At 49.8% G+C, this 17,749-nt stretch overlaps 1 protein-coding gene across 1 annotated transcript in view; it reads right to left on the bottom strand.

The window, feature by feature from the left end:
* Positions 1-17,258, bottom strand: part of DOCK11 (dedicator of cytokinesis 11) — an 82,368-nt gene extending 65,110 nt beyond the window's left edge. Inside the window, 4 exon segments of the mRNA XM_040571979.1 lie at positions 425-507; positions 1,222-1,311; positions 1,537-1,653; positions 17,087-17,258. Coding sequence (XP_040427913.1) covers positions 425-507; positions 1,222-1,311; positions 1,537-1,653; positions 17,087-17,188 — 392 coding nt within the window. The 5' untranslated portion in view covers positions 17,189-17,258.
* Positions 17,259-17,749: the final 491 nt, after the last annotated feature.

The raw sequence follows: 17,749 nt of genomic DNA on the forward strand, positions 1-17,749 counted from the left end.
AAACTGCAGATTACAGAGCACAGCAGAACTGTCCAACTGCAGAAGATTTCAAGAGACCTACAGCCCCTTACAGCTGGAGACATCTAACTTCTGAATGCACTTCACTGAAGCTAAGCACAAGGAGCATGTAATCTCTGTATTAGCTGTCTGCCTTTGCAGAGTTTTTGCTGACTTGCATTTGTGCAACACAGGGATGAAGCAGATCTATCTATCTTCCATCTTGCTAGAAGAGAAGCCAGACCAGACTGCAAGATTATTCACAAATTTTAATAAAATTTGTTCAACAGTGTTGCTCCGTTGTTGCTTCACTTCCCTGCAAGATCTTCAGAACAGACCTACTTTGGCCACACTGTTTCTCCTAAGCCTGATCAAACCACAGTCCCATGACCATGGTATTAGTATTCCAAGGGAGCATGACACTTACCATGGCAACATCCGAAAGTCGCCTGAGTATTCCTCATATTTGTAGTTTACCACATGCCAGTCTGAGCTGTAGGTTTTAATGCACTGAAAGGAAAACAATACAGGTATTTGAAAGCTACAGAAAGCATAACAAAACCACGCACTAGTTCAAAAGGTTACAGACTGCTGGGTGATGTAAGTATAAGATGTAAGTATAAGTGGAAAGAGTGTGAACAAGGCTGCTTCACTTATTTTTGTGCTACCATATAAGATTTCATAAGGAACCTTTTCAGCACAGAGACAAAATCACACAGCATCTGGACTGCAACACAGCTGCTGATCTTGTATCCACATAGCTCTAACACTTTAAAAAAGGAATAGTAATTTGCAAGGGGACTGCTTTCCAGAAAGCACCAATTTCCTGCCCTCAGAACTATAGTGCCTCTCATTCAACACTGACCATCACCTGGCATTTACTTCCACTGCACTTGGAGGGAATGGTCTTAGAGAGCAGCAGCAAAACAAACCTGCAGCACTCAGGATGCAGCTAGAGAGGCTGTGCAGCCCAGCCCCTGCCCTGCTGCACGCCCCGCACCTTGCAGCTCAAGCCACACACCTTGTCTGCATACAAAACCTGCTGGAAAGAAGTGCCATACAAGAGGCATGTAGGAACTAGCTAGTGCAGTACCCTGCCAGTGATCAGTGCTTCCCAGGATAAACTAAGTGATCTGCAACCTCATAGACAAGCAGCTACAGCAGGGAATCTTGCTTAAGGGAGAAGGTGCTGAGGACAGGCATTGCATGGACTTTTACCCCTACCTCTTTGACAAAAAGACTCTGAGCTTTCTTCAGAGCATCTTCTGGCACCGTAGACTGGACAGTCCTTCTCTGGCGACTGATAACTGAGATCTGCAGGGAAAAGGAGAAAATGGTTTCAGTGTAAACTGGGTCTTCAGGAACTGATACTTGCTTTAAATGAATATGGCGGGCCCAAATCACCAGTGGGTTGTTTCACTTTTATGTGTTAGTAATGCAGCCAAAATCAACATGTAGCCAAGCGCGGAAATTTTCCAAAGTAAGCAGGACTGGAGATGAATGAGCCTCAAACATGAGAAAGAGCCAGTGCAAACTCACAGACACATCTTCAATCGGAAATATCAGCAGGTCCCGGAGGGGATCACTGTAGATCTGAACTTTGCGTTGAAGGATCACGTTCTCATAGTCCAAGGGTTCAACAACTTTGGTTTTTTCCTGTAGGATGAATAGAAGGTAGAATATTTACAGACGTATAATATATAAAATAACCAGTAACTAACATCTTGTGCCTAATTTGGTCTGACAACTTCAAACCATGTTACCAATGGACTGTTTTTTAATTCAACAATCAGATACTTGCACGATACAAGGAACCACTGATGTACATGTATTGCAGTGAGGGAAACAAGGGGTTAAGTTATTTGTGCTTGGTAATAAACTACAGGAAGAAAGCAAGTACCGTGCTGTTCTTCTCCAGGCACAGGCTCTAATTTCTTAATGGAGAAAGCAATTCTCCTGGAAAGCCCACAGCTTTAACAGCTACAAGCTTCAGCTTCCACCAGTATGAGCAGCTCATCTGCACAGCTCAGAAGGAATACGGGCTCTACACCAGCTCGAAGCTGGTTTTGCTAGACAAGATGATGAGAGTTGTGCTATCTCTGGAAATGTGCTGCTGGTGGAATGGTAGTAAGCTGGCTGCAATAACCTCCAGTGCAGGAATCTCTCCCTGTGGAAGGAAGATTCCTCTGGAAAGCCCTCTCTATAAATCACACCTCAGCCACAGCCCACATCTGGAAAACCCTGGGGCCTGGTTTTGCTCACTTACATTTCTGAGAAGCAAGAGGAACTTCTTCATAATCTCTGGAGTCCTCAGTAAAACTATTAGGAGAATGCCAGTATGCTTAGCATTGCATTACTTCTGTTCATGCTACAAGCCCAGAAAACATAGCTTAAAAATGTTAAAAAAACAAAGACAGCTTCCAAAGTAGGAAAACGTCTTCTTAGCTGTCCACTCCTAGACTTTGGCTTTCATAAGCAAGAGTCAGGCACTTAGCACTGCAGTTGTAAAAATGACACCAAATCAAACCCATGACCCTGTATGCACAAGAATGCTCATAACAAAAGGGGAAGTAAATTCCAATACATGAACTTTCCCTTGCTTTGAATTCCTACCAGAAAACTGTCGATGCCTGGCCATGCTATGGATGGTGTTAACAAAACCCCTCCAGCTTGTGTGATGCCAGGCTGGCACGTGCCCCAGGGAGATAACGCCCTTGCAAGACGGTGTGCTTGGGCGCCTCACCCTTGGAAAAGGAATGTCAGATGCTTCTCCAACAGCAGCAAGATTTACCACACAGTTGATTTTTTTTTTTTAACCTGGATGAACTACTCACATAGCTCCCTGAATTAAAAATTAGACTGGTGGAAGTCTCTTGCTGAAGACAACAAAAGCTGCAGCCTGAGAAAATGACTCAAAAATAAGGATTGAAAGCTCAGCACCATATAAAACCACCAGGTAAATAAACAGCTATGCCACTGAGCATCCAAACAACTCAACATTGCCTGTGACGCATGAGAGAAGAAATCAACATTGCTCTTCCAAAAGCAATCATAGCCAAAGAGTTTCTGTCCTGTGCCCTTGGCACCTGAGTCTCCAGGATGCATTAATATGATCAAGCCCTTTGCAGCAAACGTGAGCCACTTGTTTTAATGACAGCTGAGCATCTCTTATGTTGAAGTGGAGCTGGTGCTGGGACTCTGGGGAGAAAGTTGTCACATCAGCAGGTAACAGTCCCAGGTGAGAGCCATTCAGGGGTGGTCATGTTTTAATCTTGATTTTATCTTTTTCTGAAACATTGTAGAAAATCTTAGTATGTTGATAACTTCTCATACAGAAGCACCTTAGAAAAAAAAGGAATTGTAGATTTTTTTTTCCCCTTCTTCTGCTATACTTTGGCATGTGGTAAAAAATAATAAAAATCCAGGCTCTGTGGCAGACCTGGATGGTCTTTTGGACTGGAACAGCGAAGGCAGATGTCTCTCTGAGGCTGCCTCTGGCTTTTTCCACTCAAAGGGCAGCCCTGCTGAGCAGAGGCTGTTCTTCCATCCCAGATGCATGCCCAGTAAACTTGTAGTATGTTCAGAAAGCAAAACTGAGATGAAATATTTTCCTCACAGCACTTCAGAAATGCAAAGTGGGTACCTCGCAAGACATGTTTCCCAGGACTGCATCCCAGCAGCAGGACAGTATCCTAGCAGCTCGCTGAAGGAGGAGGGAGAGGAGCCTATGTGTAATCAAGGCCTGTGTTACTAGCATAAGTGATGCCTCTGGTCAGGGTGATTTCTGCACTGGCTTTTGTCAAGCACCAGCTCTGCCCTGCTTCTGGCTGCCCACAAAGAAACTCTTACTTTTGACTGAAGAAAATATACCTCCTGCCCAAGGCACTTTTGCTTTCAAAACGTCTATTTTCCGTGCCGCTGGAATCCAGCGGGGATTAGCTCAGATATTTGAAACAGCTTCCTCTCAATCGCTCTCTGGAAAACTTTGCTTCACTCCTAATGCAGTCCCAAAAGAAACCTCACAAGCCTCCTGTTGCATGACCAGCAGCAGCACTGTGGCATCCCAGGGAGCAGCCCACCAGGACATGCGTAGGGAAGGGCAGCATTGCCCAGCAGAGAGCCCATGATGTGTGCCAAGCTAGGGGGTTGGGGGGAGTCTGTGATGTGGGGTGGCAAGCGTTGCCAGCCCCAGCACTGTGTGCCACCGGCACAACCACACCTGGAGCTGCTCCTGCTCTGGCAGCCAGGACCTGGCTTACACACGAATCTCGTGTAAAAGGAGATCACCAGAAAATTAGGAGTCCCTAAAAACCAGCAGGAAGATGGAGAGAAGGAACCCCTTTTTTCCTCAGTTAGCCTCATGTTCTTTAAATGCTTCACTGAATTTGGTTAATCATCTGAAACACAGGTCTTATTTCGTTATCATGCTACGCACTTCTGCAAATTTGCCAAGCCTGTCACATTAACGTGACTTAACACATTAGGACATTCATGAGCTGCTCTCCCATTTGCAAGTCAGGCATCCCCAAATCTCAGCCACTCCGCTGCCCAATCCACCTTTCTCGCTGCCATCACCACAGCAATCCCAACAACGCTGCCGGCATTAAAGGTCCCACCGGCTCCTGGTCTCACCTCACCCCAGCAGCAGCTGTAATGTTAAATTAGATTCCTTTCCAAGAGCCTTGCACATTGCTGTGGCATTAAATAGTGGCTTTGGGTACTCCGAATTCAGGCCTCCCAATTCCTCACTATTTTCAGTCCTGTTTGCAACACGGTTCTGAAATGGACTGTGTTCCAGAAGTTGTTGTAAAAGTTATTTTGTGGTAACATTGATGTCAACTACAGGGTAATGACTTCGAGGACCAAAGAGGACCCCTTATTCTCACGTGAGAGGCTTCAAAACCCTTATAGCATTGTCCGCTGCAGCTACAAAAAAGCCTCTTAAAATAACTCACTGCCGCCCTTCCCCTCTTGTGGGTTTGGTGATACCGGGCAGGAAGCGTGGTGCAGGCTGCTGCAGTGCCAGGGCGGGCGGCCGGCTGATTGCCCAGGGAGCTCCAGGAGGTGAGAGGTGGGTGCCAATGGAGATGTCCCCCAGGTGGGTTTGCAGTCCCCACAGACTTCATTTCTCCTCTAGGGACTTTAGAAACGCAGTCCCTACTGCTCTCCTTACCCAGGCTGCATCATTGGCTTGTTGCAGCAAGGAGAGTGCAGGACGAGGCTGGCCACACACAGCAGCCCTCGGTCCCCTGCACCCAGCACTGCACAACCAACTTGTCACAGGCCACGAGGGGAACCACAGCAGTGCCTCTAAAGCGAAGCCAAAAGATATAGGTCAACCTATATGTAAGCAAAGCAACAGCTAGCAAAAGGATGTGGCCTGTCTGCCTGCTGCCAAGGAAACACGGACGCCTCCGTCTGTCCAGAACTGCACGAGGCCAGACGTGCTCACGCCCCTGCAAACAGAGCTCCAGAGTAAGTAGGGATATCACAAATATTTTTCATCCTTTGGCCCACCCTAGCGCCCAGTGTCCCATCAGGGCAGGAGATAAAACTTTAAGCCCTGAAAATCAGATTTCAAAGTCTTAGTTTTTCTGATGAGCTTGGTTAACGCAGACATCTCCCAGCAGACAAGGCTCAGCCTCACGCTGCCCCGTGCTGTCACAACAGCAGATGGCACCCACCAAAGTCATTACGAAAGCAGAGGAAGAACTATTACACTAAAGCAATTAGAGTCTTAGAAACCACAAATTCCTCCACAGGGAAAGCCAATATCCAAGTGCAAAGAAATGCTGCCAGTCCAGCAACAAAATCAACCCATTTCTGCAGGAAAAACCACCCAGTGATGCCAAAGCAAGCCTGTTCCAGACAGGCATAGAGCAGCTGCTTACCCAGGGCTGGCAGAGGGGTTCTCCGTGCTGCCCTGTGGCTTGCTCCAGCACCCTGTACTAGGGTGGGCAGGAGGGGGAAACTGAGAACACCCAGCAGCAGCTTCCAACCCAAAGCACCGCAGTCCAGCGCACTGGGATAAAAACTGGGACTTGCTGGGAAAGATCTCACAGAGGAGAAAAATAAATTAACGTGATTTTAAATAAAATTTTAATGAGGGGCGCAGTGAGCCCTTGTGGATGAGCCCTCTCACTTCTCTTACAAAAAATGCTGGTTCAATCCCTGCACACTGGACTGTTCCTGAAAACACTGTGTGCTGTTCCCATCTGCTTCTGCCCCGAGAGCGTTGCTCTCGTGAGCACAGGGCTCTGCGGTGCACGAGGGAAAGGGGGGTCTGCAGACCCCGAGCCCCCATCCAGGTCAGGTCACGAGGCTCCTCTTGGACAACAGCACAGGCAAAACAACAGCCAATCTATTACAGTATTGACTCACCACCAAGAAGCAAGTTGGCTGGCATTTTAACAGGAAATTCAATCGAATTACTTCAACAGAAACATGCCCACAGACGCCAACGCTAGGCTCTGCCTTCGTCCAAGCACAAGCACAAAGAGCTGGGCCCCAGGAAAACCCCAAGTGAAGGTTCCCAACCTCACCGCCCTGCTTGCCCAGCCGAGAAAAAAGCATGAGAGCAAACCTCCGCTGAACAGACACCACGAGACAGGGGTGAAGGAAAGCGTTAGCAAGGGAATAATAACACGTTAACCAAAATGAGGGAATCTGGAGCAGTCAGACTGAATTGTCTCCTTTCTGCATCCATTTGCAAAGCTTATCAAACTCCTTATATTTGCTTTATGAACAAGGGTACACAACAACACCTGGACATATTTATACTGGGAAGGACATTTCTATTTTCAACTTTAATGGCTCAAAAAAGAGTGACCATCTGTCTTCTACTGTCCCGCATTTGTACACTGTACAAATGTGCAACTTTTGTTGCACAATAAAAGCTGATTCTACGATTAATGTCTTTCTGAGATCCTTTTCTCCCATAATTACAAGAAATATAATCAAATTGACACAACTGTACAGAAAGTGAAGGAAAAATGTTTTGCTCAAGGATATTTTAAAACGGAAACCAAAGGAAAACTATCAGAAAGTATGCATATTTTCAGTCCTTTCAGGCAGTCTCTCATTTAAAACAAACAATATAAAAAATATAAAATAAAAATATATATAAAAAAAACAATTTGATGGCAAACCCGCCTGGTTTGGCTCTGTTTTAACCACTACGCTCGTCTGTTTGCGTTGACACAAGCCCCACATTGGCTGCCAGCGCACGTTTCCCATTGCACAGAGGAAGCCAACCCCAGAAAAACCCACAGCCCCAGCGCAACGGCTGCACGGCGTTCGGCTTTCGCTTCTCCCTGCGAGTGCCGCATTGCTAACGGCTAGCACACGCGTTGCTTCTGGGCTTGCCCTGCGCGAGGCTCAGCCATTCCTGCAGCACTTCCCTCGCACCTCTCACTAAAAAGCTTGCAGGCTCAGCAGCACCCGGGACATCAGTTTCTCACTTCCTCAGAAGGCAAGCGTCACCAAGCAGCACGAATCCATGCTCACGAAGCAGCTAGAGACACAAGGGATGCGTATACTAAAAGCGATGCTTATTTAAGGTACCTGAGAGAAAAGGAAATAGCGCAGACCACGTGCACATGTAAATGTATTGCCTCACACTGTGCAACTGTTCTGCAAAATTTAGCGAGGATTTTATAGCTGATTTATTTACTGCTTCATCTGTTGCAATCTGGTAATGCACTTACGTGCAAAGCCTAGAGAAGCCCAAATTTTAAAACAAATCCCAAGGGGCCAGGTAGGTGAGATACACAGAAAACAGACAACGAATTAAATCTGGGGAATTGATTCAAAGCTAAAGGGGCAAATAAAGGAAGTGCACAACTACCCCTGCCCATAACAGTCACAGTCGCATCACTTCTGAGACCGGCAGCAGCCCTTGTCAGAGAGGGACCACTTCCTACCACAGTATGCAATCTGGAAATGCAAAGATACCACTCAGAGACGAAAACTCCTTAATTGGGGTTTTGCTCACGACACCTGACAGTCCATGGGAGAATTTATATGGAATCTGGGAACTCAGAAAACCCATTTGGCAACCTCTATGGACACGCAGAACTGAGGAATTTCTATCCATAGAAAAACTTTTCCAAAGCCAAGGGTTCAAAGATCACAAGTCATGGCACTCTCAGATCGTGTGGTCCTGAAGAGTTTTTTGGTTTTGTTTTTATTTATTTAAGTAGCACATTGGTAACTTTTCGCTTTCTCTGCCCCCAGTTCCTGCACTGCCATCTGATTACATTTACAGGCTCTAGCTCAAGCTTGCAAGAGGGCCAGAGCACTTCATTTAAAAAAGCTGAGATTCACACATAACTCATTATTCCAGGAACCTGGGCATAAGGAAGAAAAACAGAACGTGAGAGACCCTGAGCTTGCCTGTTCAACGTCTGGAACCGTTGTAACCCAGTGCAAAACCAAACAATATCCGAAGCAGAGGAGAGAAGAAAGAGGTGGAAATGGAGAAACGGGGGAGGAAGGGCAAACAGGGCGACAGCGTTAGTCAGCACAGATGGCAGCAGTCACAACACGACGCAGCCTTGCTGCTGCCAAGGGGTTTGCGGGCTTCTTAGCAAAGCCACGTTTTGAGGAGAAACCAGGAGGGAGGCAATGAGGCAGCTCTCACTGGGTGGTGGGGAGCTCCTGCCTATGAGTCTGCTGCAAACCCAGCCCTCAGCTGGATGGAACAGCCCGGCACAGTAAGAGATGCGCAGAGATGTGCTACAGTAAAACCACAGCGATGAGAAACAGTCAATAAAGTGGGGTAGGAGCAGGCCAAAACTATTTTTACACTGGCCAGAGAGAAGGAAGTTTAGAAACACGAGACAAATGCCCAGACAGGAATCCTGGCTGTGCTGGAGGCACAAAAACCCTGCGTCGCAGGAAGAGTGCAGGACTCTGCTGTAACCCTGACCCAAAAGCTCTCCGAGGGCTTCGTGTGAAGGACATGCAGGGCTTACAGGTGGAGGGGTCAGGTGCACAGGGGGAAGCTCTTCAGAAGGCTGACATGAGTCTGGAGACAGGGGCTGGAAAAAGGCTTCCCCCCATGCAGCTTTTATGGGTTTTGCTCAGTTGTTTGCTCCTCTTCCAGCAGCAAACAGATCCCCTCTGCAGCAGCACAGGCTCGCTGAGGAGATGTTAGGTGATGCCTTCAGCAGGGTACCCCAGCAGTGCTCATCCTATACCCTGGCATCCTATGTCCAGGCTCAAACCCAGCCCTTCCTCATGAGGAGCAGAGGGAAGGATCAGTGCATCTCTGTGTCAGCAGCGCTGCACCTGCATCCAGCTGAGCATCTGCTGCAGAGCATGAGAGATGGAAACACAGAACAGCTTTGATTTTCTCTTCTGAAAATAATAGCGTTAATAGAAATTGGCAAAAAGCTACTGGTTTCCATGGGACAGCTGAATTTCTGCCAGATAGGAATTCTCAAAACATTCTGTAAGCACAGGCATGCTAAAAAAGGGAAATAGTAATTATAATGACAATAATGCATGATATTTATATAAGTTCTTAACTACAGCATCCCAAAGTGCTTTTCAGATGTCACTGGTATTTCATCATTTATTTATGTAGTATCAGTTTTATATTTAGCATCCATCTTCAGAAGATCCAGCTTCAGAACATCTGAAAACAATTAATTGCACACAAGCAGAACCCCTCCCTTTCCTGCCTGCTCTTAAAAACCCTTGTTTTTCACTCAAGAAATCTCGCTCGCACTGGGCTGAGCCAACTGGGCAGCCGCTCCCCGCAGGCGAGCAGCCCCGGGAGGAGGCGAGCTGCTTCTCTGCCCGGCCGGGCGCCAGCTGAGCGCCAGCCCATGCAGCGCTGCAGGGGGAACCGAAGCAGGAAGTCACAATCTGGTTTTGGGTTGCCTTAGCAATAGAGTGAACACCCACAACAGTGAAGTCAGGCCCCAGGGATGTCGGTGGTGACTTAACCAGCTCAGGAAATTGTGTCAGCTCCCATCTCAGCTCCGTCTTTGGGCTGCAGTGGCTGCAAAGTTAAACCACGTTCTCCCCAATAAACACACGGTGGCTGAGTGCTCCAGGAGGGCCTCTGTAGCTGCTGGACAGGCTCTGCAATGCTTCAGCTCGGCCACAGATGAAATGCTGTTGTTGATGGAAGCACCTCCAAGTTTCTCCCAGGTGAAGACATCCACACAAGCTCCAGCATTATTCAAAGGGACAAGGGAGCGTGGAGAAAGAGGTGGAACTGCAAGGGAAACCTGAGCCCAGTGCAACTTTCCTGAAGCCCCAACCTGCTGTGGGAAGAGCCAAGGCAATCATCTCCCTACTAGAGGTGGAGACTCCTTTCTCCTCTCCTGATTCTGCACGCAGCCTGCAGCAACTCTGCAGATGTGCGGGGTTGAATTGCACAAAAATCAACACTCGTGGATTCCCCAGTTCTACCAAACACCCGAGAGAAGCCACAGCTTCTGCCATGCTGCGGGACCTTGCTGCTGCGTGGGTACCCCCGCCCCAAGCCCTCGGCATACAGGCTGCAGTCCGTGGCCTTCATCTGCACCCTGCTAGCACAGCTCTAACCTGCATCCCAGGCTCCCAACCGCTGCCAAAATATAGGGAGGATGGAGTCCTCTGGACTGAAGCAGGTAGAGTCTCCTTCCACACACAGCTGTTCTCCAGGGATAGCCCTGTGGCAGGAGTTATTAATAGGAGGGAGAAAGAAATTGCAGTTCAGCAAGAAAGGAGACAGGGGTGAGAAAGGGGTTAGGAACAAGCAGACCTGACCCCATTAGAGAAGCAGCAGGAGGCAGGGAAAAATGGCAGAGATGAGACAGGGCTGTGCTGAAGGGAAGAGGAGTCAGCAAGGGAGAGCTTTGATTTGTACTTTTTAAGGGAATTAAAGAGATGGAGGGAGATGGCAGCAGGGAAAGACACTCCAACCTTTCTAAGATGACAGCAATGCCCACAAAAGCGTACAAAACCGTCCTTCTCTTCCTTGGCCAGAACAGCAGTGAGGAGGCCAATTAAGCAGGGAAATCTAAAACCACGCATATGCCCCAGGAGTGGTTGCTGTTCAGCTGCCGTGTGTGATTGTGATTTGCATTCTTAGGCCACAGAAATGTCAAAAGCTTTGTGCAATTTTGCATCATTAGAGATGATAAATCAGTGTGCAAAGACTTAAGTGAAACACTCTAAGAGCCACCAAACGGCCTATATGAAAGGATGCTATAATATGCACTACAGCAGCCCAGGTTCAAATGGTCCTGGTCCTGGGAGGGACTCTGCAAATATCCTCAGATACCAGAAAGAGATGAAACAAAGCCCTAGAACTGTCCCCTAACTGGATTTTGAGTGCACCAAATCCCCAGCTGCATTGCTGGCACTAGCTGCAGGCACCAAGAACAACCATCTGTTCCAGGCGTTTCACTGCATTGACGGTGGCAGGTCGGGGCAGATGCTGTCATTGCAGGGACACCTGCAATTTCATGACACTGCCTCTGGCACAGGACAAACCGCTCTCAGCCTTGTCCAACAAGCGCTAAATCCCTGGCCACACAGCCAGCAAAATGTGGCAAGAGTTTAAGGGCTGCCTGGTTTGCTCTCTTCCTCAGACGAATCATATTTAAATGATGCTTTGGGAAGGATATGATTTAATGCCTATCAGAAGCTTGCTGTAGTCTCCAAAACCCTCCAGAAAAGGCTGTAGTGACCACAGCTCAGACTACAGTACCCATTCCTCAGCACACAGGCATGCATGGGGGAGGTATTGCTCTCTCTTCCGGACTGGGCGTTGGTAAGAGATTCGCTGGAGATTTGCTAAGAAGCAGCCCCAAATAGCTGTGTGGTGTAGCAGGGGCCTTGCTCCTCCCTGTGAAGTGGTGCCCTTCATCCAGAGCACACCCTAGCTGTGCTCAGGCAGGAACAAACCAGGCCACTTCCACTGCATGCACTGCCCAAGGCCACGTCACAGCAACCAGCTGATGCTGAGCAAAATTCAGCCCTTCACAGTACACAAGCCCCGATTCGGGAAAGTACGTGATTAATTTTAAGAATGCGTTTGTTTTTTTTAAGAATGTGTTTTTTTGACTAAGCCCCTGTGAGTAATAATCTCACTGTGTGCACTTCCACAGAAGTCACTCGAGCAAGCGGTAGTGGCAGTCTCTGGAAGCAGCCAGCTGCAGCAGGAAAGCCTGCCCCAGCTGAACCGGCAGCAAAACTCCCACCCACTGAAGTAAGGGCTGAATTTCCTCCCTTGTCTCCAGTACGCCTCTTTTTTCTATTGAAGTTATGCAAACACAGAGTACTGACTACACCCAAGGGGGAACATGCATATAATGTGTCTCTCTTGAGCACTAAGATCGCTACGAGCAGTGCGTATAAACAGTCTGCACATTGATCAAAGCAAATTTAGCTTATTAAAAGAGGATTCTATGCAGAAAGCTGATTTCCCCTGCATGAGTATAAATTCAGTCACATACAATATAGATTAAAATGTTAAAAAGAAAAAAACAACACAGAAAGAACAAAGTGCCTTTTTGCTTCCAGTCAAAACCTTCTTAATATCATTCTTTGGGAGCTTTTTATCTCCTATTTTGTGTCTGCCTGAAACCGAGCGACACATACCAACCCAGTCCCACCAGGATCAAACAAAAGCCATCTTCTCCTCCTGGCATGCCGCCCCCAGTCTCATGGCGCGGTTACAGGGAGCACATCCCATAGCACCGCATAACACAGGAGGGAAGATGCTCTCGGTTCGAATACATCTGTATGGCAAGGATTGATGCAGTCGTTTGCAAGCAGAGGTTCTCCCACATTGCAATTGCTGGGAGCTCACGTGCTGCCAGACGTGTGGCTGAGAGCTGTGAGTGTGCCAGAGCGCGTGGGGCACACAGCACCAAGCTGTGTCTGCGTGCACAGGACACATGGCACTGAGCTGCGCCTCGGGATGCCCCACAGGGCGGGCTGACACCCAGCTTGGGGAAAGCCTGCACAGCTGCAGCTGCCCAGGTACGATGCTCTGGGTCTGCATCCTGTGTAAACCTCTGTGGTGAAGCAGTGAATGCGTCTTCAGTTAATCTGCACAGAAACGATCTAAAGAAAATCAGAATATTTGGGGGATACTTGCAATTACCACCAGATGACTGGTTTTGGCAGCACTGTGGGAAAATGGATCGTCTGGGTTTTGTCAAACGCTTGTTCCTCTGATCTCACGTCTCTCACATTTCATTTCTCTGTCACAGCACAGCGAATGACACCTCTGGAAAGCTTGCAACTGGCTTGAGACCACCCTCACCCCGCCGGGGCCCAGCCGCTGCTGAGTGCACGGCTCCTGTGAGGTGGGGAGGCACAGGGAAGCCTTGGCCTTACGCTCATCCAGCCCAAACAATGCAAGTGACCATGTGCAGCCGATCTGGGTCCTGAGGCAGAAGGCAGAGCCTTTGCTATTCTGGCAGTGCCACAGATTACGGATCTCATTCAAGCACATGCGCTCTGCTCAACGCTAAAATACCCCATAATGTTCTGAGCGGAAAGCAAAGATGGGGCAAAGGAGAGGTGCACAGGCACCTCTGCCAGACCAGGGAGCACAGGGCTGCATCCTCCTGGTGAGGGCTGAGCTCTGTCCCGCAGCGCTCCCGTGGCTGCGCAGGTCCCACCTCGGCGGGCGGCTCAGTGCAGGTTTCCCCTGCCTCACCACACGACCTTCCCGTTAATAGTCAGCAACGTCCCAAACGTGGAGGGGAGGGAGATTTCACTGAATGTCTGAGCCAAAACCACCAGTGTCTATTCACTGTCAAAGGTCCCCTGGCTGCTCCTTTTCTTGCCTGAGGTCTGGCCTCGCTACCCCTCTCAGACACCATCAGCACTTTGTACTCTGGCTCTGAAGTTGCAGTTTTAACACAGTATTTTACTATTGGTGCCCCAAGGTTTAAACTGCAGGTAATCCCTTGGTTAAGAGTGGTGTCAGTTATCATACTTATGCTTTGACTGTTCCTCTCTTTAACCAAATCTTAATTTTTTTTCCTTTGTTGTTTTGCATGTCATTTATCCCACCAGCCAATTTAATGCTTTTGCATTTGTCTATTTCAACAGTGACCTTGTTTGTCTGTTATTCTGCCAAATCTCTATTCAATGATTTATAATCGCTAGCATGCATCCGGGGCCATTCAAAGCTGAATTAGATACAATCTGCCCTGCAGCTTTGCAAAGAAAAGTGTGCAGGCAGAATCAGGGTTCCCACACGCCCTGGTGCCTGCAGCACCCTAGGTGCTTGCAGCAGCGCTTTGTAGGGCTGTGTGTGCTTTCAAGGGATTCCTGCTGAAGTCTTTTTTCTTGCCAAGACCTCCTCTACACAGCCTGTCTGTACACGTGATGCAAGGCCAGAATGACAGCCAGGACACTGGGAACACCAGCACAGGAAGAAGAAACAGAACAGCACCAAGTGAAAGCTGCGCTTCATCCTTTCCCATCCAGGGGGACTGAAGTGCCCTGGGCTCCCCACCACAGCCTAGCCTTTCACTGCTACAGATCAGGATCACAGCTCCCCTTAAATCATGACAGGAAGAGCAATGGCTGCATCCTAGCAGCTGGTGCAAAGGGCAACGGGCGGGACATGGGCAACCCAGGCCACCTCAGGAAGGCTGGGAGTGAAGCTCTAGGCAGCCTCTCCTTGCTGGGAAGCCCAAGCACCACCCTTTCTGCTGCTTCCCTTTCACAAAAGAGCAAAGCCCTGCCAGAAGTTACCGACAAAACTCGCATTGACTTCACTCCAGGTTCGCACACCAAAGAGAAGAACAAATATTCTCGTGGTGCTAGATGAGCATAAATGGGAAACCAGGAACAGAAACAACGCTGCATGAGCTGCATCGTACCTGCATCACACCAGATGTCCCACTCGCTCGGGGTGGCCTTGCAGGAGCACGCTGTTCCTGGCTGGAGATGCGTCTCCTTTGACGCACAAATTATGGCTCCACACAGGCTGACCTTTTCCGTGACGTTAAAGGTTCTCCTCACTGAGATGTTTTGCTTTAGCAATATTTCATTCACTGACTGCAAATGGCGTCTTACTCCAGACAGTTCCTCCTCTCGAGGGAGTGCCTTGAATGCCCAAAATGTTGAGCTCCATCTACACAGTAATGGACCTTTATGGTGCCCGCTCCTCCTGCAGGTGAAGTTGTGTGATCTGGCACATACAGCGTTAGCTCTGCTCCCCACCCCTTGTCTCCTCCATGCTCACCAGCACAGATCTCTGTGGACTCAGCTACAGCCAGCACACCCCAGCATGGGCATCCATCCCTTCCTCACAAGCGTGATGATCGGGCAGGTGGAGAGGAACCACCTTGTCCTTGGAGAAGCCTGGGGAGCATGCACCTCACACATAATCACTGCAGGTGTCCGAAGTGCTATCTGAGACAGTCCTTAAGCTTATACCACCTCCTTCCCCAGTCCCTGAATGCTGCAGCATCTTATAGCTCTTCCTAGGGGTGCAGAAGTGCTGGGATTTATCCCTTGCCACTGAACTGTCAAAAGCAGGAAACTCTGCCAAGCCCTAGGAATCAGAGACACCTTCCCTCACCCTCCTCCGGCGCTTGGCTGCGAACACACTGAGCAGCACAGCAGCCCTGGGGGATTTGCTTGTCTGAAAGAGAATGAGATAGAGTTGGCAGGAACAGTGTGGGCAATGAAACCCTAGAGAGGCTCAGAAAGAGAGTGGCTGATGACAGCTGCTGGACTCCGCTGGCTCCTTTGGGTTGCTGTCAGGATTTCATTTATTTTCATCTGCAGTCCCACCTAACCCTTCAGTCTACTACAGAGGGCACCCTGCACAGGCCTTGTGTAACTGTTTGCCTGTAGGATACCAAAGCTCTTCAGGTCCCAAACAAGCTCATTTTTAACAAGGCTCCATCAGTTTCTACAAAGCATTTGTCTCTATGTATTGTTGATGAAAGAGTGAAAGCAAACCCCAAAGGAGCCTCTAAAGATCCCTGAACAACTGCATGCAGGAAACAATAGCCTTGGCACAAAGAAATCAGACTGTATTATTACCATGATTTTTTTTTCAGCCCTAGTAATTAACAAATTTACAAGAAAACTCTATTTTAAAAAGAACTGTTAAAAACCCTCCACTTACTTAGCTCACACACTATTTAACGTGCCAGCAGAAAACGAATAGGAATTATTCACTGAAGTTGTATTGTACTTTCTGCATGTCCCACTGAACAGCCTTCCATCAAAGTCAAGGTCAAGCGTGATCGCATGCTAGAGTAATTCAATGAGCAGCAGTGAAATACATCCAACAAAGCCCGGGGAAGCTTTGAACTGACTCGAGCATCCACGCAGGGTACCACAGCTAACATTTGCACAGCTGTGAGCACAACAAGGACAACCTGCTGCAGCATCCCACACGCAGGGATGAAACGCATCTGGGAAAGCACATGACTTTTGCCCCGGACGTTTGAGCACAATTCCTGGGATACATCAGACTGCCCGCTTACGCCAATGCCCACATCTCTCTCACCTTGCCAGGCTGTGCCCTTCAGTCCTGCCCTATTTGTTTACCAAATTTACATCGCCTGCACCCTACCAGGGTGAGCTCCAGCACCTGTTCGCTCGCTGCCCTGCACCGATGGCTTCTTATGAATTCCCGCTCCTGCTACGGGAGCGCTACCTAACCCTAATCCTACGTGACAGAAGTGCCGGTTCCTGCGGTCCTCGCATCTCTGAGCGACGTTCAGACGGGCACAGGGACTGCAGGTGGCAAGCAGGGTCGAAGGCAGGATGGCACGGCACGGCACGGCACACGCGGAGGACCCGACGGGAATTCTGCCCCATCCCGCGCCTTGCCCAGTCCACCCCCACCTGCCCCAGCCCCAGCCCCTGCCCAGCCCAGCCCTTTCCTTTTCCTCTTCCCCTGCTCTGAGCATCCCCTGCCGCTCTCTGCCCCTTCCGCCGCCGCTCCCCCGGCCTGGGCGCGGCCCCTCCCGGCTGCCCCGCCGGGAGCTGCCCGAGGTACCGCCGTGCCGAACCGAGCCGAGCCGAGCCGAGCCGAGCCGAGCCGTGCCGGGCTCCCTGCCGCGCCCCCCCCCCCCCCACCTCCGCGCCCCGCACTCACCAGGACGAAGGAGCTGCGCACCGCCTCCGACACGCTCTGCCGCAGCTCGGCGGCCGTGCCCGGCTTGCTGAGCCGCTTGGTGAACTTCCTCACCTCCGCCATGGCGGCATGGTCCGCGCCGAGCTGAGCCGAGCCGAGCCGAGCGGGGCCGCGCCGCGGGCTGCTGCGGGCGGGCGGGCGGGGCCGGGCCGGGCCGGGGGCGGGCGGAGCCGCTCGGCGGCGACGGGCGGGGCCGGGGAAGGCCCGAGCTCGGCTCCAGCCCCCGGCGCGGCCCCGCTTTGTCCCCGCGGCAGGTGACGCTCGGCCGGGGTGCCCGGGGCCGGAGGGGGACGGCTCCGTGCAGTTCTGCCCCAGCCGGGTCCCTGCTGTAAGGCTAAGCTGGAGCCGGGACGAGAGCCTGCCTGTTCCTGAGCCTCTCCGACCTACGGGGGGTTGCGATGATAGCGGCCGCCAGCCCAGCTCCCTGGCTGCAAAAGCAACAAAAGCAGCGGGTGTGCAAGGAAGGGTCCTTAGGACGGCGATTAATTCCTGGTCCCGCTTGCTTTAGCGTCGTGCATTGTTCTAAGGATGGTGATTTTGAAATTGCAATAGAGGTAGAGAGATCCACTGATTTTTATTTATTTTTTTAAATATTTTGCACCTTAATGCCTTTCTTTTAAATGC

This window comes from Cygnus olor, chromosome 13 (genome assembly GCF_009769625.2).
Source record: "Cygnus olor isolate bCygOlo1 chromosome 13, bCygOlo1.pri.v2, whole genome shotgun sequence".
Taxonomy (NCBI): domain Eukaryota; kingdom Metazoa; phylum Chordata; class Aves; order Anseriformes; family Anatidae; genus Cygnus; species Cygnus olor.